At 35.5% G+C, this 27,800-nt stretch overlaps 1 protein-coding gene across 7 annotated transcripts in view; it reads left to right on the top strand.

Annotated features, from left to right (window-relative positions):
* The window catches only part of AdamTS-A (ADAM metallopeptidase with thrombospondin type 1 motif A), a 454,792-nt gene that overhangs the window by 133,718 nt on the left and 293,274 nt on the right, over positions 1-27,800 (top strand). For all 7 annotated transcript variants that reach the window (XM_074170637.1, XM_074170639.1, XM_074170641.1 and 4 more), the window contains one exon: positions 3,553-3,789. In XM_074170637.1, coding sequence (XP_074026738.1) covers positions 3,591-3,789 — 199 coding nt within the window. In that variant the 5' untranslated portion in view covers positions 3,553-3,590. The remainder of the gene's footprint in view (positions 1-3,552; positions 3,790-27,800) is intronic.

Here is a 27,800-nt window from a genome sequence, read left to right as displayed (position 1 = left end):
TTATTTATGTTATTGTATTCGAAGTATACTATGACGATGGAATAATAAATATTTGATTAAACGTTTCATGTCAACATGGCCACCATCCACTTTTTTTTAATACGGTCCTGTCTTTTTTATTACAGATATGGATAAAGTGATAAATTCACGATCCAAGGGTATATCACATTTGATATTTTTGTAGCGTTTTTTATAGAAGTTTTCATAAGACATTGAAATTTGACGAAATGTTTAGCCCATAAAAAATACATGGTTGAAAGACTCCAGCGATTGATCACAATTCGAATCTCCCTCCTAACCTCGTTAAATCTGAATTCAAATTGAAGCCGGATCAAAGTGCTTCTCACGTCATTGACATAGTAGTAGTCTTAGTAGGCTTATTGAGAATTTTATTTCAATGTGTAATAAGATTCTTACAAGCACAGCCCGCCCGTTCAGGTTTGACATCCGAATACAGCCTAAAAAAGTCTTATAAGTATCTCTAATCTTTGCCTGAATCCCTGAGGAATGCGGAATTATATTGTACCTTCTTCAATTACGTTGCGAAATAATACTTGATATTGACGTTTGCCTTTGCGAAATTTTCTGTAGTTCGATTTATCATTTTCACTTTTCTGAATGCTCTGAATCACTCCTTATTCTCAATAGACCAAATGGTTATACAAACAATTCACAGTAGTTAAACTGTACTGTAGTACTCTTCTCATCGCCCGTCTTACATATAGTTAGCGGCATTCTAGGACTTAAACCAAATTCCGAACTCAAACTTAGCCTTTGCTTGCGGTACATCAGTGATTTCTCGGATAGAGATTATTGAAAAATTTTTCTGTAATTTTCAGCGAATTAAATGTTATAAACCTCGATGAATGCATAATTATGAAGTTGAAGTATTTTGTCTGCAATCAAACTTATTTGGATTATCCAAAACAAATATATATTTATGGATTACCACTTTCATCAAAATATGTTGCTTCGAGTTTGCTTTTGATTATCGAAACCAAGCTCATCGAAGCTGGACCACAACTATTTTGTCTTGTGTCTTCAAAAATGCATTTAAAAACAAAGCAACAGAATAGGAGATGTAGGTACGTGAGTGGTGGGACTTACTGACCTTGTTCTGCAACCCGCAAAAGTTTATTGAGGCGTAAAGTTATGCAAACTATGGCAAATATATTCAGCTTCCCAACAAAGTCAATCACTTCATTTGGTCAGTGATCCTTCAGGTCAGATGACCAAACTCTTAGCCAAGTCTCGTCATTTTATGATTCAGTTGTCCTGTAAGTAGGTCTATTAGCCAATGTAGATCACCCCTGCTGTGATCTGACAATTGTTTGGTGATATAATTCCAGACTAGTGTGACCAGGAATGTAAACCAGACACAGTTTGTTGAGACTTCCTATTGAGGAGAGTCTTCTTTCGGTAGTTCCCTCTATTTGATAACTCACCACCAACTTGGATGTTGCCTGCTGAGTATCAAAAGCTTTTTAAAGTGGTTTCAGGATTTCAAAATATATTTATTGATTTATGTATAAAGTTGGTTTCTGCTAATCTCTACACACAAATCCGTGGTGCAGAAATCTGCTCGAAGTATGGTCGCTTAGCTCCTACACCAGACCTGCATCAGAACCTGAAAATGATCTATCTATGAATTAACATTGTCCTACTTTCTCTGGCACGATTCAATGCTCTCTACTTGGAATAAGGACTGTATAAGGTTGTTCGTAGTTGACAGTTGGAGATGAGGTCGGAGGTCATTTCCTCAGAATACTCTTGACGTTCAGTATCAGCCAGTAGTCTGCTATGCCCGTAAAAGCTTTATTGTGTAATTGGCAATATGCACAGTTCTTCATCTTATCAACCTAGTCTTTCTCTCCAGAAAGATGCGGAGAAGAGGTAGTTTCAGAATCAAAGGTGTGATCAGAAAGCTCCACCTGGTCCGTTTGCTGTAAAGCTTCCAATCATGTGGCATTTGCTCCGTAGGTGATCATTGGTCTGACAATCATCACATAAACCAATGCCTTAACCCCAAGATATTCTAGAAATTCTCAGTCTTATCCTTATAATAATACCTAGATTTTTCAAGGACTAAACACAAACACTATAAAAAATCATTAAGGTGCGATTCACATTGTATTTGAATCGCTGGAGAATAAATCTATTTGGAAAAACGTTCTCAGGAATTTTATTCCACATAAACACAGTTCTCCAAATGTACGAGTTCTTGAACAGGGAAGTTCGAGGTGTACTGAGTTGCACCTCAAAACGATGAGCAGCCACAGTCCATCGCGTATTTCTGATATGTACCGCTCTTACTGGAATCAAATGTGCCAAGTCACTTGGAACACTTCCCGGAAAAGTATCTATAGAAGAGAGACAAATATCCAACCTTTCTTCGATGTTCCAGGCTATCAAGGTTGCACGTAATGTTCGCGTATTCAGTCATGTGGATGGTTCTTTTTTAGATGGAATCCAGCAACTTCAGGGTGTGTTTGGGGGCAGAGCTCCATACATGAGAACAATACTCCAAAGAAGGTCTGATCTGAGCTTCATAAAGCATCAACAGTTGCTGAGGTGTGTACAGTTTTTTGGTTCGGAACAGTGTTCCAAGCTTTTGAGAAGCAGCCTTTGCAATTCCAGCGACATGATTGTGCCAAGACATATTGGTGTCCATTTTGACCCCCAAGAAACTTATTGAAGCAGAAAGTGGAATTGTCTAACCCGGCATTATTATATCCAGTTCGGAGACATTTATCTTCTTGGAGAAAACTCATGCCCGGGTTTTTGTGGCATTGAATTGAACCTGGTTACTTCCTTCTCAATTCGAAATCACTTCTAAGTCCTCATTAAGATATGCAACCTCCTACTGCCGGTGAAGATGTGCCTCTGTAGCCCTGTGCCTCTGTCCAATAAGTCGTTGATATACAATAAAAATAGGGTTGGAGACAATATGGATCCCTGGGAAACACCAGCGTTAATGGTGAAAGTGTTCGAGATGTATTCTTCGACAGCTACTTGCAGGGAACGTTCTTGCAGGAAGCTGGAGAGCCATACACAAAAATGATCATACAAGCCATAGCTTCGAAGTTTGGTTAACAAACGCTCATGCCACACACGGCCAAAGGCCTCAGAAATATCAAGCCATGATTCTCCATGTTTCTCGATTGCGTTATTCCAAATTTATACAGGCAACCTTTCTTTACCGAGTTCCTGCCAGGATTACAAGGACATCTGTATAAGCTTGCCAAGCTCCTGCTCTTCTATCGATATTTTATTTACAACAGGATTTCTTAGTATGCGTGTACTCTCAAGCTCTTCGGATAAGTACATATGATTTGCAAGATACATTTCAGTATCGCTCTAAAGCTTCGAAGTCTTCATCACTCAACGAATGTTTTTCAAATTCATACAATTTACAATAAATGATTTGAAGTTATCATGAAATATGCTGGGTAGAAATGTGAAAAAAATAATTTAATTATCAGATTTGGTACTATTATCTTTCTCCTACAGTATCTTGGAAAGTTCTTACATGAGATATGAATTTTTTTTCAGGTTCGTTGGTGATACTGAAATCGAAGTTCGTCAAAGAAATGACTACAAAGTTCGTAAAGAGGTTTAAATCAGTGATGGCTTGTGTCGCCATATTGGCTTTGGGTGCTATAATAGTCGTAGTGTGGGTACAGTTCAGTCAGGGTTCCTTCAGCAACAAACGACAGTTCACCTCTATCAATGCTACCACCCCTTCATATCAAGAGGATAAACGGATTTTCAACGGAACCAAGCATAAAGGTGAGTACTGAATTTTCGTCAACAATTTAAATCAAGATATTGGCGTTGCACTATAATGAAATCAGATGTGAAATCATATCAATATTATATTTGTCGAGAAAAATTGTCTGACAATGGAGAGAGTCATGTTTGATCGAAAACTGAAATTCAATAAATTCTTTTCTCAAAAATATTTGAGAAATATAAAACAGTAGGGGTTTTAACGATCATTCTTGCCCAATACCCAGGATCCATTGTCTCGCACATCGAATGGATCATAATAAATCAACTTCTAAATTATAGCAGTTCATCATCGGCAGACAGTATGATTTTGGCACACCTAATAATTTGCCCACGGTAATTGTCCCAAATACAATACAGGGCGTTACACTCGTTTGCCGAGTTGCCCACACTAACGTTTTCACTCTTGTATCGTATACAGGTTATATTTTCGGACATTCGTTGTATGTCGAGAACAATGAATAATTCCTGTAAAATGAACGACACTGGTACTACTACCTGTTTAGTTTTTCAAATTGAAATCCTTTATTTTAATTTTTCCGAACTCCCTAAAACGGTCGTTTTTTTCGAAATTTATTTAAAAGAATACAAAAAATTGAAAAAATTACGCACAGAGATTTTATGTTACCGGTGGTTATAATTGAATAATAACTTTACTGAATAACGGAATTATATTTTGAAGAATTGCTGCATCTCAACTCAATAATGTCAATGAAAAATTTCCGTTCCATAATGCTTTCCTCAGATACACAACGAGCTGTGTTTTCAATTTGTTCACCAAATTAACCAGCTGTCGCACCCCTACGAATGACAACCCTCAGAAGTCGAAACTTGTACGAGCTGAGGATTAACTAGCTCTTACCTTTTAACATGTGATTCCTAACACTCACAAACATAACACAGAAAAGTTATACTCAGGATGATGAAAAAATAAGTGCTACCATGAAATTTCTTGAGAGTTTGAAGGTAGCTAACTTCGATTTTAACTAATCTAGGAAGAAAAGTAGGCGACGTTTGGAAAAAAATATAAATTGAGTCCGGTCGAACCAACATTTCCTCATAGGTATTCTAGAATTAGATGATCAAGAAAAACGTTTGTAATTTCACTTGAGCGCACAGGGCGAGAACCTCAATTGCAGACATTTTTAAATGAATATTTTATTTAGTTATGAAACTAGTTTTCCATGAAATGGCATCACAAAATAGTAGGTACCAAAAATCCTAACTGGGTGATACTCTGTGAGTGGTAGTATTCAGAAAAATAAAACGTTCAATGTGGAATGCTGAATGAATGCTAAATTGATGGTGGTCAGTTTGGAATGGAAAGGACAAAAGTTATATATGAATCAAATAAGGATAAAGAGTTGGAAGAAATTGTCGTTGTAGGAGCTGTTGAAAGTAATCTCAAAACGTCAACGCGAAATTTCAAAATATCAATAGACCTACCAATTCTCTTAACGTTAGAATTGAGGATTTCGAAAAAACACAAATTCAGGCCATACAGGACTAGAAGAGTTCATCAATTCAGACCAAGAGATCTTGAACGCCGTATGGCTTTTTGCCAGCGGTTCTTGAAAAGTTGTAATCGACAGACGAAGCTTGAACAAAATGTTGAACCCCTTGTTGATGAATTGCTGCTAATGGAGCTCAGAAAAATATATTTTCAACAAGACGGGGCTTCGCCTCACATCACTGAAAATATCCAATATTTTGGCTGCAAATTTTGGTAATAATTGGATACCAAACCAATGACCCAACCGTTGGCCGGACATGTCACCGGACCTAACGCCTATGGACTTTTACCTCTGGAGAAGGTTGAAAAATCTTATTTTCAAATTGCCGACCAATTTTAGATACGAATTGGAAGTGGCAGTGACGAAAAGTTTTGCTTCTCTCACTCCTATTGAACTAATTCATTCTGCAAAAAACGTTCAGAGAAGGTGTCGCCTGTGTGTAGGAGAAGCTTCTTGACATTTCGAACACCTTCTCTGAAGAAATATATGTCATTGTCTGTTTTTTATCATTATTATTATGATCGAAATTTCATTTATTAGTAGTTACAATAGTTTCATTGAAACTATACGTTTTAATTACTACTATGAAAAACTTTCTCAACATTTGTTAGCTACTACTGAACCATTTCTTTTTGTGTTATCGCCGCTTCGGTCCAAAGCCTACTTCATTAAAGTGTGCGTTTCATAGTCTACATGAAAAAAGCTAAAAGCTCTATATTTCAAAGATAAAAGGCGAAACATCAAGGGTGTTACATTTTTGGAAAGCTAATTTTAAGCTCTATTGAAATATGTAGGAATATAAACGGTGTCTCATTGAAAAAAGTAGTTTTCCATCAATTGCCATTGATATCTCATTTGAGAAAATGAGTTCTTCACATCAATAAATTTAATGTCAAAATGTGCTTTAGAAATGTTTTCATAGAAACGAGACATTTTTGACAAGAAAGAGTTACAGCAACTTTACGAAAATGCACATGCTGTAACTCAGAAACGATGATAGATATCGATATGCGGTTTTCACCAATAAGTTTGTCAAAAAATTCTATACTCAGACACAGCCATCAGTTTTCATCTATGTTGTGGAACTGGCCGCGGTGGTACTGCACCCGACTCACGATCGGAAGGCCGTGGGTTCGATTCCCGCCTCGATCAGATATTTTTCTCGAGAGAGAATTCATCTGGTTGAAGCTGGGATGATTCTGCAACTGTGTTAGGAATCACACGTTAAAAGGTAAGGCCTCATTAGTCCTTAGCTCATTAGTCCTTAGCAGAAGTTTCTCAACTTCTGAGAGTTGTCGTTCGTATGGGGGCGACACCTGATTAACGGAAAAACAGATTTTGAACAGACTTAAACAGATCTAGTTTTCCTTCAAAAGTATCAAATTTGGCCACTCTGAGCATTGATTGAGATCTCGATATTATAACCTTCGTTCTGACAGTCAACGCAAATACCACTGATGATGTCTGCCGCAGCAGCAGACGAAACATTTGGCACAACAAGTTCCATTCGACTACTAGTACATATTTTGTTTTCTCTATTTAGAAACGGTTGAAAAACAGATGGGTGGGTCACATTTTATAATATGTTTATTTTAAAATTCGATTTAAATGATTTTTCAAATTTACCTGACCTGATAAGATTCAACCAGCCTCAAACTCGGATTTATAGACTTTATAGGTATTTATAGGTACCTACTATGAATTAGTAGTAGTAGTAATTTTGAAACAGAACTTTTTCGGTAGAATAATTAGTGAGGTGCTTAGTACGAACACCCACAACGGATTCGACGCAGTTTCAGTTGATACGCAGTTGCAGTTCAAACGTTTGGAGATTGTAACCTAAAAAGACCACGGCAAAACCCGGAAACCAATCAAAATACATACTTACAATGTAATCACTGTTTCGTACCAAACTATTTTTGTATGCCTATGTAATATACATTAAAGACAAGGATTGATCAACACACCTCATTCGCTTATTGTATGCCATTCAGCTCACTCTTATGGCACCCGTTATCTCACGAAGCAATTGACTTTCTATTATACAAATAACGAAAATCAACAAACAAAATAAAATTATATGATAGAGATAGATGAATCTTCACGATGAAGTATCAATATAAATGGTCGTACCCGATAGGTAATGAAGTACTCGGTTCAAAGTACTGACTATCAATGCATCGACGACGCTTCTTGATTATAGTTATTTCGATTTGATAAAGTGTATATCCGAAGAATAGTCGATAATCATATCAATGCATTCGTGATAGATCTACGCTAAGATAAACTTTCGAACAATTAAGTATATTTCTTTGAACCATTGATTGTATGAACAGGACACAATTTAGAAATATCTTCGCGAATCTGTACTTGGGTCACTCTCTATCTCTATGCATAAACTCCGAGGTCTTGAGTCCAAGTCAAAAATAAATTCATTGGATGAATTCGATTGAAGCGAATTTCAAACAAATCGCACATGGGTAACAGTTCGGAAATGTTTATATTTGATTTTGTAAATTATGATTTCGTTTCGTTTGGGATATTTTTAAATCATGCGTTCACTTTTCTCTTCTGTTCTGATGTCATAGAACACATTCAAAATTGAATTTATTCTCGTATATTTCTATATTTATGAATTCATTAAATTTTTGATCGATACAAAAAGTGAATTAGACACAAAGAGAATTATTATGGTACTTGAAGAGGTCTAAGTTATTCTTCTATTCAACCTATTATCAAGTCCGTGATAAAAAAACTGGGTCTACTGAAAAACGCGGCAGTTATGTAACATTTCTTCTTTGGAACGTAGGCCAGATTCATTATCTACGAAGCCAATTACAGATGGGCAAATTCATTTATTTTCAATCTCAAGTAAGTTAGCCTTGGACATTTACCTATTTGAAAATATTTTCTCAAACTTTGAATCTAATCAATAAACTGACATTTAGTTCCTAACGAAGAATAATAACATAAACTTAAAAAGGAAAACTTGTCAAACATTGAAACTTCAAATATTCGTCAGTTATTAACTCAGTGATATAAGGTTAATTTCATTAGATTGGACTTTCATTGTCTGATATTACATAAAACGATTTGAAATCCCTGAAAGAACTAATGAAAAGAGAGGAATTAAAAAGTATATGTTTGAAGGTGATTGACAATGTTTCATGATGAATTTCACTAGTTCGGACTTCTATTGTCTACTATGATTTGAAATCCTTGAAACAACTAAAAAAGAAGAATTGAAAATGAATAGCTGAAAATAACAATTATATTAACCAAAATAAACCTGAAATGGAATAATAGTGAAATAAAATGCAAGTAAAAATAGAACAATTGAATAAATAAAAATACAGAAATGAAAAAAGAAAATAAAAATAAAAAGTGGAGAGATTCCAAGTCACGTTAGTTCACGACGTTTCGATTGCTAGTATCTACAATCGTTTTCCGGTGATGACTGGACTGATTCCTCCGAGAGATGATTTTTTATTTACTGTTTATATACTGAACTAGACGCCTTCCTGAAACACAACATCAGAACCTGCTTCAGATCCAGTAACACTATCCGTAGCAGCCTCACGAAAACCAGGCCTCCAATCGCGGACTACCATATAACCTGTGCGGAAAATCCTATATTGGTGAAACTAAGAGGCCATTGAATGTTCGCATTGCCGAGCACAAGAAACACACACAGCGAGGGGATACCAGCAAATCAGGAATAGCAGACTATGTTTGGACCCATCAACACAAGATCAAGTGGCCCCAAGCTGAGATCTTGCACAGAGAGGAACATTGGTTTAGGAGAAAATTCAAGGAAACCGCATACATGTTGTCCAACAATGGACAACAGCCAGCAACAGCAGCCAAGCCAGCGTAGAAATTCGCAACTTATGGAAACCCATTATCAAGCGAAAAATGGCCAACTCCCGCCAAAACGGTCATCTCCCACGGAACTAGTGAAGCGGAAAATGGAAAGCGGGGATAAGTGAAAGTACTCGAATGACCTATTAATAGTCATCTCTCGGAGGAATCAGTCCAGTCATCACCCGAAGACGATTGTAGATACTAACAATCGAAACGTCGTGAACTAACGTGACTTGGAATCTCTCCACTTTTTATTTTTATTTTCTTTCTTTTTTTATTTCTTTATTTTTATTCATTCAATTGTTCTATTTTCACTTGTATTTTATTTCACTTATTATTTCATTTCAGGTTTATTTTGGTTAATATAATTGTTATTTTCAGCTATTCATTTTCAATTCTTCTTTTTTAGTTGTTTCAGGGATTTCGAATCATAGTAGACAATGGAAATCCGAACTAGTGAAAATAAAAAAAATAGCTGAAAATAACAATTATACTAAGCAAAACTACCTGAAATGAAATAATTGTGAAATAAAATACAAGTGAAAATAGAACAATTGAACGAAAAATAGAAACAAAAATTTTAGAGATTCCAAGACAAGTTACTTCACGACCTTTCGATTGTTAATATCCAACAATCGTCTTCGGGTGATGACTGGACTAATTTCTCAGAAAGATGACTATTTATGGGTCATTCGAGTACTTTCCCTTATCTCCACTCTCCTTTTTCCGCTTCACCGGTTTAGTGGGAGATGACCGTTTGGCGGAAATTGGCCATTTTTCGCTTGATTATGAGTTTTCATATGATCGCGTATCTCTAAGCTATCTTGGCTGAATACATTGTTGGACAACATATATGCGGGTTCTTTATCCTCCAAAAAATATAACCCCTTCAATTCGAAATATACCTGTTTTCCTATGAGGAGTTTTTCAAAAGTATGTTGTGAGTTGTGAGAATGAAGTACGTATCGAAAAGATAATTATGTGACCAAAGCTATTGTTGTAATTTTTTTTTGGCTCACCATATAGAGGTTTTGGAGAGCAATGTTAAACTTTGAGAGAGATGTCATAGATAGTGTTTCTTTTTGGTAATTGAAGTTCTATTCTTCTACTTTAAACTGACCTTCGTCGAACATTTCTACACACCCAGAACCAGAAATCAAAAATCCTAACCGATATTTCCATTACTATATAATTTTTTTTCATAGTTCATTCAATTTGTAGGCATACTTTGTGATTACGTCAAGTTACAGACTAATTGGACTCTTCTTTGGGGGGTGAACTTTTCAGTTTGCGCTTTAATACACTCCAGCAAGTCTTGTAGGGATAGTTTTTCTCTTCATTTTTCAGATTGTGGAAGGAAAAATACCGGAACTATCAATGTCATTTTTGCAGAGGTATTCTATGAATATGAGTATTACTACCCGTTCTCAGAATGTTATTAGGTTCGTTCCAACCTTGAGTCACAAACAGATTTCCAACTGTTTGTAAATCGTTGTCAACGCGCATGTCTGGTAAATATTGGTTTCTGATTAATTTGAAATTTCTGATTGGAACAGCTGATAGTTGAAGTTTGGCATGGAATTTCAACATAACCTTTAAAAATAATTTGGGAAAGTTTTTGGCTTTCTACTACTCCATCTTAATACAAAAAAAGGGGATGAGGGAATCTTCCAAAGAAAGGAAGGAAGTAATCAATTTGAAAATAAGTAACTCTATACATGGATGTGTAGATAATGCAAAGAAGTAACTTTCAGACACAAACTGAAAGAATGTCCTCCTGAAACAGCTACTTTCATATAAACATTGAATTACACGAAAGAGTAAAAATTTTTTTCGAAACAAATACTTCTATATGAACACTGAATTATACAGAAGATACTTTTCTCTACTCAGTTTGTATTTCAAACATTCCACAACGAATGTCACTCCTAAAAATATAACCCCTTCAATTCTTTAAAAATAAATCTAATCAAGTGTATTTCTGGAGAGTAAAAGAAGGTTGCAGTATTTTATATCTCTATTCTATTTACTTATCAACATGGAACTGAGAGGTCACCGCAATAATTAATTTGTGTAATTAAAGATGTTCATATTATAGGTTCACTTAAAGAATTCCCAATTTTTCCTGCGCCAGCAAATACATAATTTATTTTATAACAATTTTTGCAGGTTATGTTGTTTGTAAGTTGCATGGACATAAAACAGAAACAGTAATACGGAATACGCATGCGTCAGATTGATGGTTAGAAGATAATCCTCAAACCATTCTGATAGATTTCGAACAGGTTTGAATCTTGGATGGAACAGAAAACTGATAGTTTACTAATGGTTGGAAACTCACGTTGGAACGCAATCACATTACTGCGCAGAATCCTGGCTGTCAGAAACTGTTTCTGACGTTGGTTGGAACGAACCTATTGTCTTGCCGATTAACAGTCCACACTCGAGCAGAAAAGCAAACAAACAACCTCAAATCTCGCGATTCGGTCTGGTTCTATCGAAACACGAGACATACGCTGATATACGCGACACTCGATATTGTGTCGGGCAATGTCCTTGTGAAGGCTTTTCTCTCTCTAGAAGTACGTGACGTTCATGACCACACACCACGTGCAAAATACAGAATGAGAGTTGTTAGTTCCGTACAAAATTGGCGATTGAAAGTTTGAAGACCGCTCAGCAAAAGTGACACATATATTGTAATAATGAACGGCTTTGAACTCGCTAATTATAGAAATATACTGAACTAGCGATCACAGCGCAGACGACAAATAATTGATTTTTTATGGGGGTATGTTCAAACTATGGGGTATATCATTGTGGTTTTCATGGGAAACTCTATTCATTTTTGCTAAAATGCCCGCTAAATAATGCAGCTTTCGATAGACGGAAGAATTTTCAAAATGGGTCGTAGTAGTTTTCGACCTAACCTAACCCAACCAAGTCGTTTGTTTGAAGGTGATTGACAATATTTCATAATGCATTTCATTAGTTCGGACTTTCGTTGTCTAATATTATATAGCTGAAAATAACGATTATATTAAGCAAAAAAACCCTGAAATGAAATGACAGTGAAATAAAATACGACAAAAAAATAAAAAATTAAGAGATTTCAAGCAAAGTTACTTCACTACGTTTCGATTGTCGGCATCCACAATCGTCTTCGGGTGATGACTGGACTAATTCCTCCGAGAGATGACTATGGGTCATTCGAGTACTTTCACTTATCTCTGCTTGCCTTTTTCTGCTTCACCGGTTTAGTGGGACATGCCCGTTTTGTGGAAGTTGGCCATTTTTTGCTTGATTATGGGTTTCCATATGTTGCGAATCTCTGTGATAGATTGGCTGAATACATTGTTGGACAACATGCATGCGGCTTCTTTAAGTTTCCTTCTAAACCAGTGTCCCTCCCTGTGTATGATGTCAGCTTGGGACCATTCAATGTTATGTTGATGGGTCCAAACATGCTCTGCTATTCTTGATTTGCTGGTTAATTATCGCTGTGTATGTTGCTTGTGCCCGGCAATGCGAACTTTCAATGGCCTCTTAGTTTCACCGATAAAGAATTTTCCGCACTCACAGATTATATGGTAGTCCGCGATTGGTGGCCTGGTTTTCATGAGGCTACTACGGATAGTGTTTTCGGATCTGAAGCAGGTTCTGATGTTGTACTTGAACCCAATTCTTCTTATCCTTTTCGGCAATCCTCTGATGTAGGGAAGTGGTTGTGATGGCTTCCCTTCCTTGCAAGGCTCTTGCTGTCTTTTAGTGGAACAGACTTCGCCTAAAAGACAGCGAGAGTTAGGGATTTCAAATCATTTTATAAGATATTAGGCATTGGAAATCCGAACTAATAAAATTCAAGCAACCAAGTCATTTCTATTTATTAGTGTAGATGAAAACATAACAGAGTTGAGCATTTGCTGAATCATAATAGTAAAGAAATCGAAAGATTCTCAATGCTACAGATTGCATCAGAACATAACATATAAAAAATTACAAATTTCATAATGAACGACTCCATATCAACATCAGGAAAATATCAAATAGTAGAAACGGATAGAAATGTCAAAAAATCATGACATCATTATATAGTATACTAGCTACCTGACCCGGCTTAGCACCTGTAGCAGAACATATATGCCCATATATTCCAATTGGAGGTCCCCCATAGGGGAGAAGAGGAGCGTTTACATATAAAAATTACCTTTTCATCACTGTTTCTCCGTATCGCTATATTTTTGGAGGCTGAAATTTCGTTTGTAGGTTTGTTTAATGTTGTAAGAAATTATTTTCAAATATTTCCATCTGGGACGCCCCCACTGGGGGAAATGGGGAGAGTTTACATATAAAAATTACCTTTTCATCACTGTTTCCTCGTATCGCTATATTTTCGGAGGCTGAAATTTTGTTTGTAGGTTTGTTTTATGTTGTAACTATGCAGTAAGGTATGATTTTCAAATATTTCTATCTAGGACGCCCCCACTGGGGGAAAAGGGGAGAGTGTACATATAAAAATTATCTTTCCATCACTGTTTCTTCATGCCCTTAAATTTCCGGTTAGTGAATTTATATTAAGTATCAGCACCCGTGCGAATCAGTAAACGGCTTTGAACGAAATGAGAGGATGGAATAAAAAACATTTCCATGGCTATAATTCTCCGAATGATATGAAAAGACTGAGAGTATTAATCATAATTTCTTCTGGAAATTAATTCTTGACACGGTTCTTAAATTTTTATACAGTGGCTACTAAACTATAGGATCATTTCTTCCCATTCGTTTCAGTAGGAAGATAATGTCGAGTGAAAAAAGACAGCGGCAATTATTATATCATTTCGCAGGTATACCACAACAATATTTACATTTTGAGAATACTGCCTTGAGCAATGTATGTTCCTTATATTTCTCATATTTGAAACCACACTGTTCGTCCAACTCTTCTTATTCATCTTCTTTGATAGGTTTTTATTAAAAATTTACGTATTTGACTCACATTTCTGCCCAAGTTCAAATACTTCTAGAAAATTGTTGACCATCTATTCTTTCATAGAGCTCAAATCAGCCAGTGAATGTTTAATTTATTGTATCAGCCCATAAATTGTATGTTAAATATTCCTGAGCACATTATGTTCTGTTTATCCGTTCTTAAAATCGATTGAAAAAATTGTATTAACTCTAATTCTTACACGTTATTAATAATCTTATAGTGGAAAATCTTGTACATACTTGAATAATTTCTGGTAAGAGTAAAATGATTGGATGAAATTGTCTCAAATTTGCAACAGTACTTGTCAACATTACAAATCAATGTGGGTATACACACTTGGCCTGATCCTTTTTCTTGTTTACATAAACGCAATAACACAGATTAATGAATTTTACGGTCATATAGTGTGTTATGCTGATGATATGGCCATGATCTTCACCGGTGAAAGTTGGGATGAAGTCTATACAACTTCTGAAATAAATCTGAAGAAAATTATTCTCTGGCTGAATAATAATTTATTGAGTTGGAATATAAGAAAAAATTATGGTTTTTTCGCTGAATGGAGATGATCAGCCATGATCATGTTAAATTGCACAAAATAACTTGCACGAATAGTTTCAGTTGTAAATGCCCAGTTATAGAAAAAACAGTATCCATTAAATATCTTGTTATAGATCAACATATGAGATGGGACTAACAAGTATCATATGTAATACAAAGGATGAGACTATTAATGCGTAAATTTTATACTCTCAGAGATATTCTCTCTAAAAAAAATTATTATTAATATATCTATTATGAGATATTGTATGAAATATTGATGTGGTACTTTCAACAACCACATTAATAGTTTACAAAAAGCGCAGAACTCAATTTTGAAAATAATATTGAAAAAAAAACAGACGATTCTCAACGGATTATCTATATCAAGAGACGAATTTACTCAACGTAAGATCATTATATACATATAGTTACCTATGTTTAGTATGTATGTTCCCGAAATTCAGCAACTATTCAATTCATACAACAGTAAAAACTAGAGCAGTCGAGAAATTGAACATTAAAATACCACCCTATAAGAAGAGCCATACACAAAGATTAATGTTCTACTATGGTCCAAAATTATACAACCTACTTCCAGTAGAATTGAAAATAATTAAAAAAATTAATAAATTCAAACACAACCTCAAGCGTTTCATTATCGAAAACCCACAAAAATTTAATATATACTAAAAAAAAATGAGAAAAAAAAGAAGTTTTCTACATTGAATAACCTAATCATCACCATCTTTTCTTATGCGAGCATATACTCAACTCACATATACTTTTCTTTTAATTTTTTTTTCCTTTTTATTTTTTTGTTTCTGTTTCCTCTGAGTTCATCATAATATTATTATATTTATGCCATAGTATTTAATTCTATGAAATATATCTGTTTTAAATCTGTCTGTTTTAAAATCTGTTTTTCCGTTAATCAGCTGTCGCTCCCATACGAACAACTCTCAGAAGTTGAGAAACTTACCTTTTAACGTGTGATTCCTAACACGGTTGCAGAATCATCCCCGCTTCAACCAAATAAATTATCTCGAGAAAAATATCTGGTCGAGGCAGGAATCGAATCCACGATCTTTCGATCGTGTACAAAACGCTCATCTGAATGAGTAATATAACACAATACAGGTATTTTAATGTTTAGGTGAAAATTACTCATTCAAGATGATTGAAATTCAATGATAATTCATTTCATACAACAAATTGTATATTAACCTAGGGAATAAAAAAATGTATTACCTTACATCATTAACTTGAAGTTTTCCTTCTCAGTGTCATCGGCCAGGGATATTGCCTTCAAGGTACACATTATGTATGCGAATGAAAACTCAGGAAAATTGTCTGTATCCGAGTACCGACCGTGATATATCTTTGCTGCTTTTCGGACATTCACATACAACTCTTGATCAAACCCCTAAAAATAATAAATGTAACTTGATCTTGCAAACTAGCACTTACCCTACACTATGGAAACGCTCTAAAGTTTGTGCAATATTTGAAAGTGGCATAAGGGAGAATATACAAAACTATCAGCCAGTAGAACTGATTTGTGCACCCAGTAAGCTTTTCGAATCATTTATTCATGAAAAAGTTTTAAATCACGTTCATCCATGTCTAAGTGAAAAACAACATGGGTTCTTACCTAAAAGGTCTACAATAACTAACCTAACATGTTTTATACAAGAGGCAAATCAAGTTGTCGAGAATAATAGTCAACTAGATATTATTTTCACAGATTTTAGTAAAGCCTTCGACAAGGTTGATCATAAAGTTATGTTGAAAAAAATATACACTTTTGGGCTTTCATATCGACTCTTGAAGCTGTCAGCTTCGTATCTTATAGACAGGAAAGAGTATGTAGTTTACAAGGGATGGGAATCAGATGATTTCTTAACAAGATCTGGTGTACCCTAAGGGTCCAACCTAGGACCCCTCTTTTTTATTACTAATGGATGATCTGCCAGAGGTAGTTCGGGATTGGAAATGTGCACTATTCGCAGATGATTTTGAATCATTGAAGGAAATCAAAAGTCAAGAAGATGTGAATTTGCTACAAAATGACGTAGATAGAGTTTACAAATGGTCCTTGTCAAATTACCTCACATTTAATGTTGACAAATGCTTCAGTATGTCAATTACTAGGAAAAATCTACGGAATGATTTTCAGTATAACAATGAATATTTAGCTAAAAAGACGAAATGTAGGGATTTGGAAGTTACGCTGGGTGAAAAACTCACATTTGTGCAACATATGACCAACATTATAAACAGAGCATATAGAATGCTTGGCTTCATTATTAGAAACTCATTCAAATTCCCAAAAATATCCACATTAGTTACACTTTATAATGCATTTGTCCGTAGTATTTAAGATTTCTACATTACAAAAAACATGACGAATACATTTTCAATCTTAGTTATCATACGTCCTTGAATGAATTCAAATTCACAACCTTAGAATTTAGAAGAAAACTTGCTCCTCTATTATTTTTCTATAAACTATTCCATAATACAGCAGATAATCCACACTTGTCATAAATTCATCTGAACTGCAGTACATACTTTAATAATAGAAGGAAAGATATATTTGTTTTGCCTAAACCTCGAACCAATCTAAGTTTAAATTCTCCACTATACAATATGTGTTCTCTTGCAAATTGTTTGAGGAATATAGAATTCTTTGTCAAATGTAATGTAAAAACATTTTTAAAGAATATTGAAATTGAGATGTCATCTTTAGAAATTATTACTGTAACTGAGAGTGATTTTCAACTGAATGTGTTTTTGAATTTGATATTGATTTAGGTGATTTAGAGTAACTTCAGTATTAGTCGTTGTATTATATTGAGAATGGTTATTTAATTAGTTTTTGATATTGTAATCGATTATTGGAAAAACTTGTTCTGTATATTACTCAACAAATAAAGTAAAGTATGAATAAAATACATTTCTTCATATTGGAGGTAACTTTGATGACAAGGAAACAACTGAGCCCATTACTGGCGATATTATAATTTATAGTAATCGTTAATAACAGGAATCTATGTCTTTGCTGTTCATAAATAGGAAAGTAGGAAGCAAGGTTACACGGGTTTAAATATACGAAACAAATTTTTAGGAAATTATTGGCCAACGAACACGTGAACTATTGATAACAATTTCATTTTCATATTGGTATGTTTTCTTGAAAAAAACTAAGTTACTTAGAATTTTTGAATGAAATGTATTTTTCACACGATGGGGTATCTTTGTTGACTGTGCAGACTTGAGTTACAAACATTTCCAAGAACATACATGTAAATATAGAATTTAAACTCCTAGTTTTTCCGAAAACTGAAAATAATTTTGCAAATGTGAGACTAACAATCCTGCTAATTGAGTTTTTACATCTTTTTGTAAAAAAAAACAAAATTATTTTCGTGAACATTACAAAAATAAAAATAACTCAAAATTGTTGAGGAGCCGGACACAATGTTTCATCAGAAATGACTATCACTTCCTTCAGTGTGAACTATAACTTATAAATCACCCTGTATCTATTCAGATATACATCTATTTTGTGTACACTATTTGCATAAGGAATGTAAGTGAAAATGTGTTTACAATGTAAGTGAAAATGTGTTTACATTCCCATACTCATACAACATGTATGTTTGTATTGTTGATTGCTTTCAAGTTATGCGACCTTGACCCATCTGAAGTGATCTATTTGGATCTTGAACATTTCTGAACGTTTTGAAAAAATTTACAATTCTGAGAAAAGGTTGGTTGGGTAACAGGAAAAATTTTTCCTTAAAAAAACAATTGTTTCCTTGCCGACGTTTCGAATTTAATTAAATTCTTCTTCAGGGCTCGAAACGTAGTTTTTTCGTGTAATTATCAACAATAGCCCTGAAGAAGAATTTTATCAAATTCGAAACGTCGACAAGAAAACAATTGTTTTTTAAAATAAAAAATTGATTCTGTTACCCTACCAACTTTTTTTCAGAAAAATCATTGAATCACTGAACTAGTTAACAAAATTAACAATATTTGGCATTCAGCCTATTGTGTTAATTCCTCAATAGTCTGAATATTTTTTCAGTGTCTTAAGGATTTTGTGTATATTTCACGGTAGTATCTGTATAATTGAGAGACATTATTCATGATAATCGAAACGATTGTATATCCAAAATTGGCGCGAGCTGATTCACATGTGAAGGCCGAATCTATTTCGAACATGATATTACTAGATTTCAGAACCAATTTGAGAAACAATATGAGGAATTATAGAAAAAATGGTTTTCATTTCTACTGCATAAACGTGGAATGAGATTTTCATATACCTAATATCCACAGATCATATGCTGAAAATAACTCCAAGAATTTTGAAGTGTTATTCCAAAATAGAATGAAGTAACAGAGCTGATGAGATAAAGATTATTACATAATAATGCTCGAGTTTACCATCATAATAAACGGTTATAATAAACATGAGCCTATGCCCCCTGAAGAGTTCCATTATAATGTTCGAAGTGAAGAATAAAGCAACCCTTGTTTGAAATACACTCGAAGCACATCAAATAATGAACTGTTCAGTGATATTGAAAGATCGTAAAAATGTTAAACATGAATCGTTATACACTCAAGTTAATATACGTAAATATGATTCATGCCATAATTCACTTCAGAAAAAATTAAAAAAAGTTCATCTTTTCAACCGCTCTGTTATATTTTTTCGATAAACGACATTGTAGGAAAGCCTAAAATAAGGTATTACCAATTTTCGGACATGTTTTTTCAATTCGGTTCTACGAATTCATCCACACAAATATGTCTGGAGGATGGAAAGCCGTGGTTTATGTCTTATTCTTCAAATTCAATGGTTTGGGTATATATTACACACTAACATATTCACAGCCTCCTGTAGATGTGAATGGATACCCGTCATACTAAAAAAATCTTTTAGTAAGTCACATAAATTGTTTAGTTTAAATTCTTCACGAACCCATAAGTTACTAACGGGTCTTTGACTATTGATAACGGCCATCTTGTTGAAGCCATATCTATCAAATTAGTGGTCATTTATTTAGTCTGTTTTGCCAAATCATAGACGGATATAGCATTCAAAAACACGTTCAATTATGTGTGTGTGTGATGAGTTCAAACGTCGTTGATATAATTTCTGCAATATTTTGATATTTCCAAGATTTATAATACAATCTTCCTTAGTTCTAAAAGTTAGCATTTGGTTAGTCCTAATAAATTATTTATCTTTTTTTTCTTCTTTTTTTTTCTTTTCTTTTTCTCTTTCCTCTTACTATTTAATTTTTTCAATATTTGTTTTTATTTTCATTTTTTTAACTTTTCTTTTTTTTATAATGTCTTGTTTTATGCGAGTTATCTAAGAATTTACCTACATACACATTTTTTTCTCGTCTCGTTCAAGTAATTACATTGTTTTATCAAAATGAGTATTCTGTTCGGACAACGTACCGCGAGCTTTGACCATTTTTTGGTTTCCATAAACGTCCTACCGAGAGGACTATTCGCATTGTGGTGAATAAAATTGTCGACGAAACGTGAGATCTGCCAGAAACATCGCCGATGTCTCTGACAGTGTGCAGGAGAATCCGAGGCAGTCGATTTAGCGCTGATCACAAGAACTCGGTCTTTCGCAGACCACAACTTTGCGAATTTTGCGTCATGACTTGGGCCTGCTCCCGTACAAAATACAACTGACCCAGGAACTGAAGGTAAACGACCATAGACAATACCTAACGTATGTTCGCTGAATGAACTCTGGAGCAGTTGGCAACTGACCCTAATTTTCATCGAAAACATCGAAAACAAAATTGTCGAATTTGGGACGATACCAATCCATATGAGATCCAAGAGCGTCCAATGCATCCCGATAAAGTCACTGTTTAGTGTTGATTTTGGGCAGTGGCGTCATCGGTCCATATTTCTTTGATAACGAAGTTGGTCAGGCTATCACTGACCAGCAAGGAATATAGGTCGGTGATTATCAACTTTTATTGACCTGAATTAGATGATATGGACATCGACGACATGTGGCGCTACGTGCCATGCCACATTGAATATTCTGCACGAGCTATTTTAAAGACAAAACACAAGCTCTAGAAGAAAATTCTCAAAGCGCTCTAAGAGCGGTGCCAATGCGAAAATAGCGATTCACGTTAGATTTGAATCGATGGAGATTGAATTCATTTGGAATAATGTTCCCAAAAAGTGTATTCCACATAAACGCAGTTCTCCAAATGAAAGAGTCCTTGAACAGTGACGATCGAGGTGTACTGAGTTGAATCTCAAAACGATAAGGAGCCACAGTCCGTCGGGTATTTCTGATATATACCGTTCTTGATGGAATCAATTATGTCAGGTCACTTGAACTCCTCCCGTGAAAGTATCTATGAAGGAGAAGCAAATCTCCAATCTTTCTTCGATGTTCTAGTCTATCGGTCGGTAGCCAGGCGATTCGACGTGGGTGCTTTGTTCCCTCACTTGAATTGACTGCCGTGTTGGTCGGTGGTTCAAGTCCTAGTCTGAACGGACGATTTTCACTTGCTATCGTCCAACCCATGTTAGGAATCACACGTTGAAACGTAAGACCTCGTTAATCCTGAATTTCGACTTCTGAGAATTGTCGTTCGTAGGGATGCGACAGCTGGTTAACGGAAAAATCGATTTTACACAAATTCAGATTAAGGTTGCTAGTAATTTTTGTGTTTCCAATCAGGCAAATGGCTCTTTCCTGATATACTTAGGGGCGGAGCTACATACATGTGAACAATACTCCAAAGAAGGTCTGACCTGAGCTTTACAAAACATCAAAAATTGCTGAGGTTTGTATAGTTTTCTGGTTCGGAACAGTGGTCCAAGCTTTTGAAAAGCGGCCTTTGTAATTCCAGCGACATGATTGTGCCAAAACATATTGGGGTCCATTTCAACCCTCAACAAACTCATCGAAGCAGAAAGTGAAATCATCTGTTCTGGCATTATTATTTCCGTTCTAAGACATTCATCTTTTTGGAGAAAACAGATGCCTGGGTTTTTATGGCATTGAATTGAACCTCGTTACTTTCACCCCAGTTAGAAATCACCTCTAGATCCTCATTAAGATATGCAACCTTCTGCTGCCGGTGAAGATGTGCATGTGTAGCCTATGTCTAATAAGTCGTTGATACACACTAAGAAGAGGGTTGGAGACAATATGGATCCCTGGGGAGCACCAGCGTTGACAGTAAAAGTATTCGAGAGATATCCATCGACAGCCACTTGCAGGAAGCTGGAAGCCACACACAAAAATGATCCTACAAGCCATAGCATTGACGTTTGGCCTTTGTTATCTCAATGTTACATACGGTCAAAGGCTTTAGAAATATCAAGCGTAATAGCTCTTCACTCTCCATGTTTCTTGATTGCGTTATTCCAAATATGGGTGACATACGATAGGAGGTCGCCTGTTGATCTTTGTTTCCGGAAGGCAAGATGTTGAAGCCTTCCAAATATTTAAGGATATGATGGTTTACGGCTTTTTCCACGATTTTTGATATCACTTATAGTAAAGCGACTGGTCTATGGTTATTTGGAGGATTTTTCTTGTCCTTTTTGGGAAAAGGCTGAAAGCGAGCAATCTTCCAACAAGAAAAAAAAACATTTCCTTGTAAGGCAGGATGAGAAGTCTGCAAAATACTGGTGCTAGTTCATTGGTGCACATATTGAGCTGTTTCAAAATTTGCTGACCACCAAAATTGTATGATTTGACGCCGTTAGGCTTTCTCTTGAGAGATTTCCATAAGTCGCAGGTTATGCAAATAAACCAAAAACTACATCGATCTTCAAAGCCAACATAACGCATACCATCGGTAAAATTCAGCCTGATTCATGCGCCAGAGTCATGGAAAATTTGACGTTCTGAATGCGCACCACCCAGAGAAACCGTGGCGGACAGTTGAACGATTTTCTATTCCACACATCAATAGTTCTTTCAAACGAATAAAAATTTTGATGACATTTCACAAACACTTTGTTTTATTTGAGTATAAAGCTAGGAAGCGCTCAATGAAAGACTTGTAATATAGGTTATAATATCCTAGCACCTGTTATGATATCAGCACACCTGTTAGCAATACAAGAACCGGAAACCCTTCTACGCACAACCAAATCGGTTTTAGTTGAATTCATCCTGCCCTTGTTTATTGTCTGATGTAACGTAATGTCCATCGTATTTTGTATTTGGAGATTGCCAATAAACATTACTATTATTGTTATTTTTTAACCGTAGTGTGCGCTGGTCAGGCCCTATCCCTCGAAGCCCCGATACATTCGGGAGGGCGCGCCAGCATTATCAACCAATGACCACTTCCCACACCGTCGGATAAGTGATCATTGGGTCCGCGAATCATGTGCCCTGAGCAAGCGCAGTGAGCCAAGAATGACAGCCGTCTGCATCTGTGCGGCTAAGATTTCTGCCTTGGTGCGGCAAGCCGGTATGATTTTAAGATTCGAGAGTAGAGAGGACATCATTTCACCAAGAACTCCAATAATCAGAACAACCATCTTGACAGAGTGATCTGGATAGAGTCTGCGGAGTTCGAAGAGAAAATCTCGATATTTTATCCGTTTTTCCTCCTCTTTTCTGACGATATTCGTCTCGCCAGGAGCTGAAAACTCCAGGACAAATATAAGTTTGCTCTGGTGGTCAAGAAGGACCACATCAGGCTTATTAGCTTGTATGAGCCTGAGGGTGGGGAACGAATAGTTCCAATAAATTCGGCACTTCTCGTTCCCCACAACGGACTCAATATCCCCCGGAGCGTAGGGCAACACCGGTGTCTCGTCAATACCGTAAGAGTGCCGTAGATGGTAATATAGCATTCTTAGGGCCGCGTTATGTCGATGGATATAGGCCGAGACCGCATATGCTGGACATGCTGATAGCAAGTGCATTAGGGTCTCGGGCGCCTCGCGACAGGCCCTGCACCTTATGTCAGGAACCTCTATACCCATAACGTCACTTCGGTAGACTAAGGAACCCTCCAGTTTCCGACTTTAGCCCACTCGACCTGAGAAAAGCGAAGGTCAGGCGCTTTGATAAGCCAAGGTCTCCAATGTTATTGAAGAAGACCCCATTCATTAGCTTATCCTTGTGTTTCCGCAGAAGTAAGGTGGTCTCTGCGGCTTTTATCTGAGCTTTTTGCTGAACAGGTTCCAAATCGGTGACAGAGTTGTGGTCCCCTCGTTCAGTGTTGAAAACTATACCGAGTTCATCAGCTAGAGAAATGCTCCAATTCCTGCTCTCTCATGGTCATGGACCATGCAGAGAAGGGGATTTTTTTTCAGCGTAGTGTGCGCTGGTCAGGCCCTATCCCCCGAAGCCCCTATACATTCGGAAGGGCGCGCCAGTATTATCAACCAATGACTACTTCACACATCGTGAGGTAAGTGATCATTGGGTCCGAGAATCATGTGCCCTGAGCAAGCGCAGTGAGCCAAGAATGACAGCCTTCTGCATCTGTGCGGCTAAGATTTCTGCCTTAGTGCGGCAAGCCGGTATGATTTTAAGATTCGAGAGTAGAGAGGACATCATTCCACCAAGGAATCCAATAATCAGAACAACCATCTTGACAGAGTGATCTGGATGGAGTCTGCGGAGTTCGAATAGAAAATCTCGATATTTTATCCGTTTTTCCTCCTCTTTTCTGACGATATTCGTCTCGCCAGAAGCTGAAAACTCCAGGACAAATATCGTTTTGCTCTGGTGGTCGAGAGGGACCACATCAGGCTTATCAGCTTGTATGAGCCTGAGGATGGGGAACGAATAGTTCAAATAAATTCGGCACTTCTCGTTCCCCACAACGGATTCAATATCTCCCGTAGCGTAGGACAACACCGGTGTCTCGTCAATACCGTAATAGTGCTGTAGATGGTAATATAGAACTCTTAGGGCTACGTTATGTCGATAGATATAGGCCGAGACCGAACTTTTTGTTCTACTCATCAAAAAGTCACTATTCCAGGAGTTTCAGAAATTTTGACAAGTATCCAAAACCTCATGTATTATGTGCGGGGTCTTTCATTCTACGAAGACTATGAGAGATGAGAGAGTTCTCAAAATGCTTAGAGGCGGATCACTATTTTGTAACTTGAAAAAATGCAACAATCAACAAGTTAGAGCGCTTGTTACACTAAAACGAACAACATTTTTTGAAAACCTTGAACTGAATAATTTAGAATCTATTGTCGTAAAAATATATTCGCGATAAAAATACTTCTTGACTCAGGGTGTACTGTTTTTACGAGTCAGTCGTATGAAGAGATGAAGTTAATAATATCTTCGAAACTAAATGCATCGAAAATCTCTCATAGAGGAAAAAATACCAATGAAAATTTGTATCACAATATATAAAATTTGTATCACAATATATAGATAAGGTAAAAACAAAATAGTAAGATTTCGGCATATCTTCGGAAGTAAGCGTTTTTTTTTCGTTTTCTCGACCTTCCTCTATTTCAACCATCCTCGCAAATCTTATGGTTTCACTATGATAGACATTCTAATTTTGGACACATTGTTATACTCCCTGCTTATCACCATTTCTCCGATATATAGGCGATTAACCTATGATAGCTCGTAGAGAAAATTTAAACAAAGTCAAATTTGAAACTTGAAGTGTTATTGAGATTCGTCAGTCGTATTCAAACGACTCTTGAAATATAAGTGTTTGCTTAAGCCATCGAAGAGTTATGTATATTCATTAGTCTACAAGGACGCCCGTAACGACCTAGAGACACTTTGCTTCTCATCTTAGAAATCGCGTATAAATAGATGAATAACTGGTGTGGAGTAAGAAGAAAAAATTTCGCAGCCACTCCGGCGGAAACACACTTCTTCAATTATAATGCTTATTAAATGTAATATTTTTGGCGAAATGACTAGGGAAAAGCTTTAAAATATCTCCACATAAAAACGTGGTCGAAACTTGTGAACACATATTAATGATAATAATGTATCAAAAAATTAAAAAATAACTTCACATAAAAATTCACAACAGAAATGAATCTTTCAGCATAGGAATAACGAGTATAGATTAATATCAACATAAATAAATCAATTAACGAACAAAATATTTTCACATCTTGAAAATGTGGTATCAACTTCGAATTAGTTGCTGTAGTAAAATAATTTTGGATAGCATAACAGTGATAGTGACATGGTTGCTATTGCAAGAAAGGAGTAAAGTTGTAAGGAATTTTTTTCAGTTTTTCAATTGGAACCATATAAATATTTCCGTTTTTCTTAATTCGTTTTCGACAGATGAATGGACGAACAGACAAACGATAAAAATATATTTAGGCAACACTTCATTACAAGATTTTCACTTGACAGTCACTAAACATAAGCTGCTTCAGGCTTGTTAAATACTAACCGCAGACGACAGAAATGACAAAATTGTAGCTTTGTGTAATCTGTTCATTTTTGAAGTATGTGTACATATTTTCAATAATAGGCATACCTCAATTTTGAACTGATTCGTATATAGATTTAATACAAGGCAAAGTCAAAAACTTTTTTTAAGTTTCACATTCGTTACAAGTCTTGATACCAATTAGGCTTGAGATTTTATAACAAATTACCTATTGAAATGAGAACTTTGATGCTGATAAGTTTCAAGTGTACTTTAAAACTGTTTTTAATTGACATTCGTTAAATGAACATTTATCACTCTAAATTTATGAAAACTTGTTTTATTGTTCTGTGTATTTATTCCTAATTCATGATAAGGTTATATTGTGACTGTTTCTGTTTGTACATTCTGAAATAAATAAATATTTATTATAATTATTATGTCGTAATATGACAGTGCACAGTTTTCTCATGATAAAAACTGAACATTCTTTGTGAAATATAACTATGTTATAAGTTATCTTTTTATATACTCACCAAAAATGGTTGAATTTCTTGACCATAAAAATAAATTTATGTTCAATTCATTTGGTTTCAGGTTTGTTTTTTTTTTAAATTTTACATCTGTGAGGCTATACTTGCAAAAACTCCTAATGCAAATGAAACCCTTTAATTTGTCATTACAATAACAGGTTCACTTGGCTGTTCTGAACAAAATTGTATACACTGTAAAGTCCCTAAAACTGTAAAAAAACTTGAAGTGTAATCAATTTTTTCATGTGAAACATCTATAGCCGCACGTAAAATCGACTATGCCATTCTCTTCCCACTGACTAGGTGTTACGCGTTACTTGTATACAGTTGTATTTACTTCAGTATACATTACCTGTATTTTACTAAATAAATATTTTTTTCAAGTGGAAGTGAGTAGCCTCCGGCAGAGAAAGCAAAATCACACTATGGCACACTATCAAATCATCAGTAAGTTAATTGTGCTTAACAAAATACTGTTCTGAAACTTGTGAAATTCTGAATATTTCCGGAAATATCCGAAAAAAAACTGAAAATAATCGGAATTTTCGTTTTTATTTTTTCTAACGTTATTTGACAACAAAGCTAAAAATCAAAAACACATTTTCATTTATACTTTCTTCAGCAACACGTTTTCATGTTCAGATTCACTATCCGACGTTTCGTCATCATTAACTTTTTTTCTATCATGGGCGCCATATTATTTTTTATACAGAAGAATAGTGTTTTTTTTCTGATTTCATTGATGTATAATCTGTTATGATTATTATTATGATTATTATGGGTATTAAAAAAAATAACTTCATCTGAGATGGTCATGACTCCATCGAAAAATTTTGTTTAATAAACACTAGTCAGAACTCATCCAACATCATAAGTTTGCACAAATATTTCTGTCGAAATGTCCTTATTCTCAAATGAAGAAAAACGAGATATGTTGAAACTTAATTATAAATTTGATAGGAATAGTATGAAAACAGCAAAAATTCAATTTGAATTACATTCGGAAAGACAACAGCCGGAATTTTGGACAAACACTTGGCTGAGTACTGTGCGATTTAAAAACCAAGAATGGAGTATGGAAGCGGAATGGAAGAAAATACTAGACGTAACTTATTAGCCGAGGTAAAATAATTTTTTTTTCATATTC

The sequence above is a fragment of the Leptinotarsa decemlineata genome, unplaced genomic scaffold (assembly GCF_025532065.1).
Source record: "Leptinotarsa decemlineata unplaced genomic scaffold, Ldec_3_MD MMD2_P_RNA_scaffold_9, whole genome shotgun sequence".
Lineage (NCBI taxonomy): Eukaryota > Metazoa > Arthropoda > Insecta > Coleoptera > Chrysomelidae > Leptinotarsa > Leptinotarsa decemlineata.
This window is presented reverse-complemented; position numbering and strand designations above follow the sequence as displayed.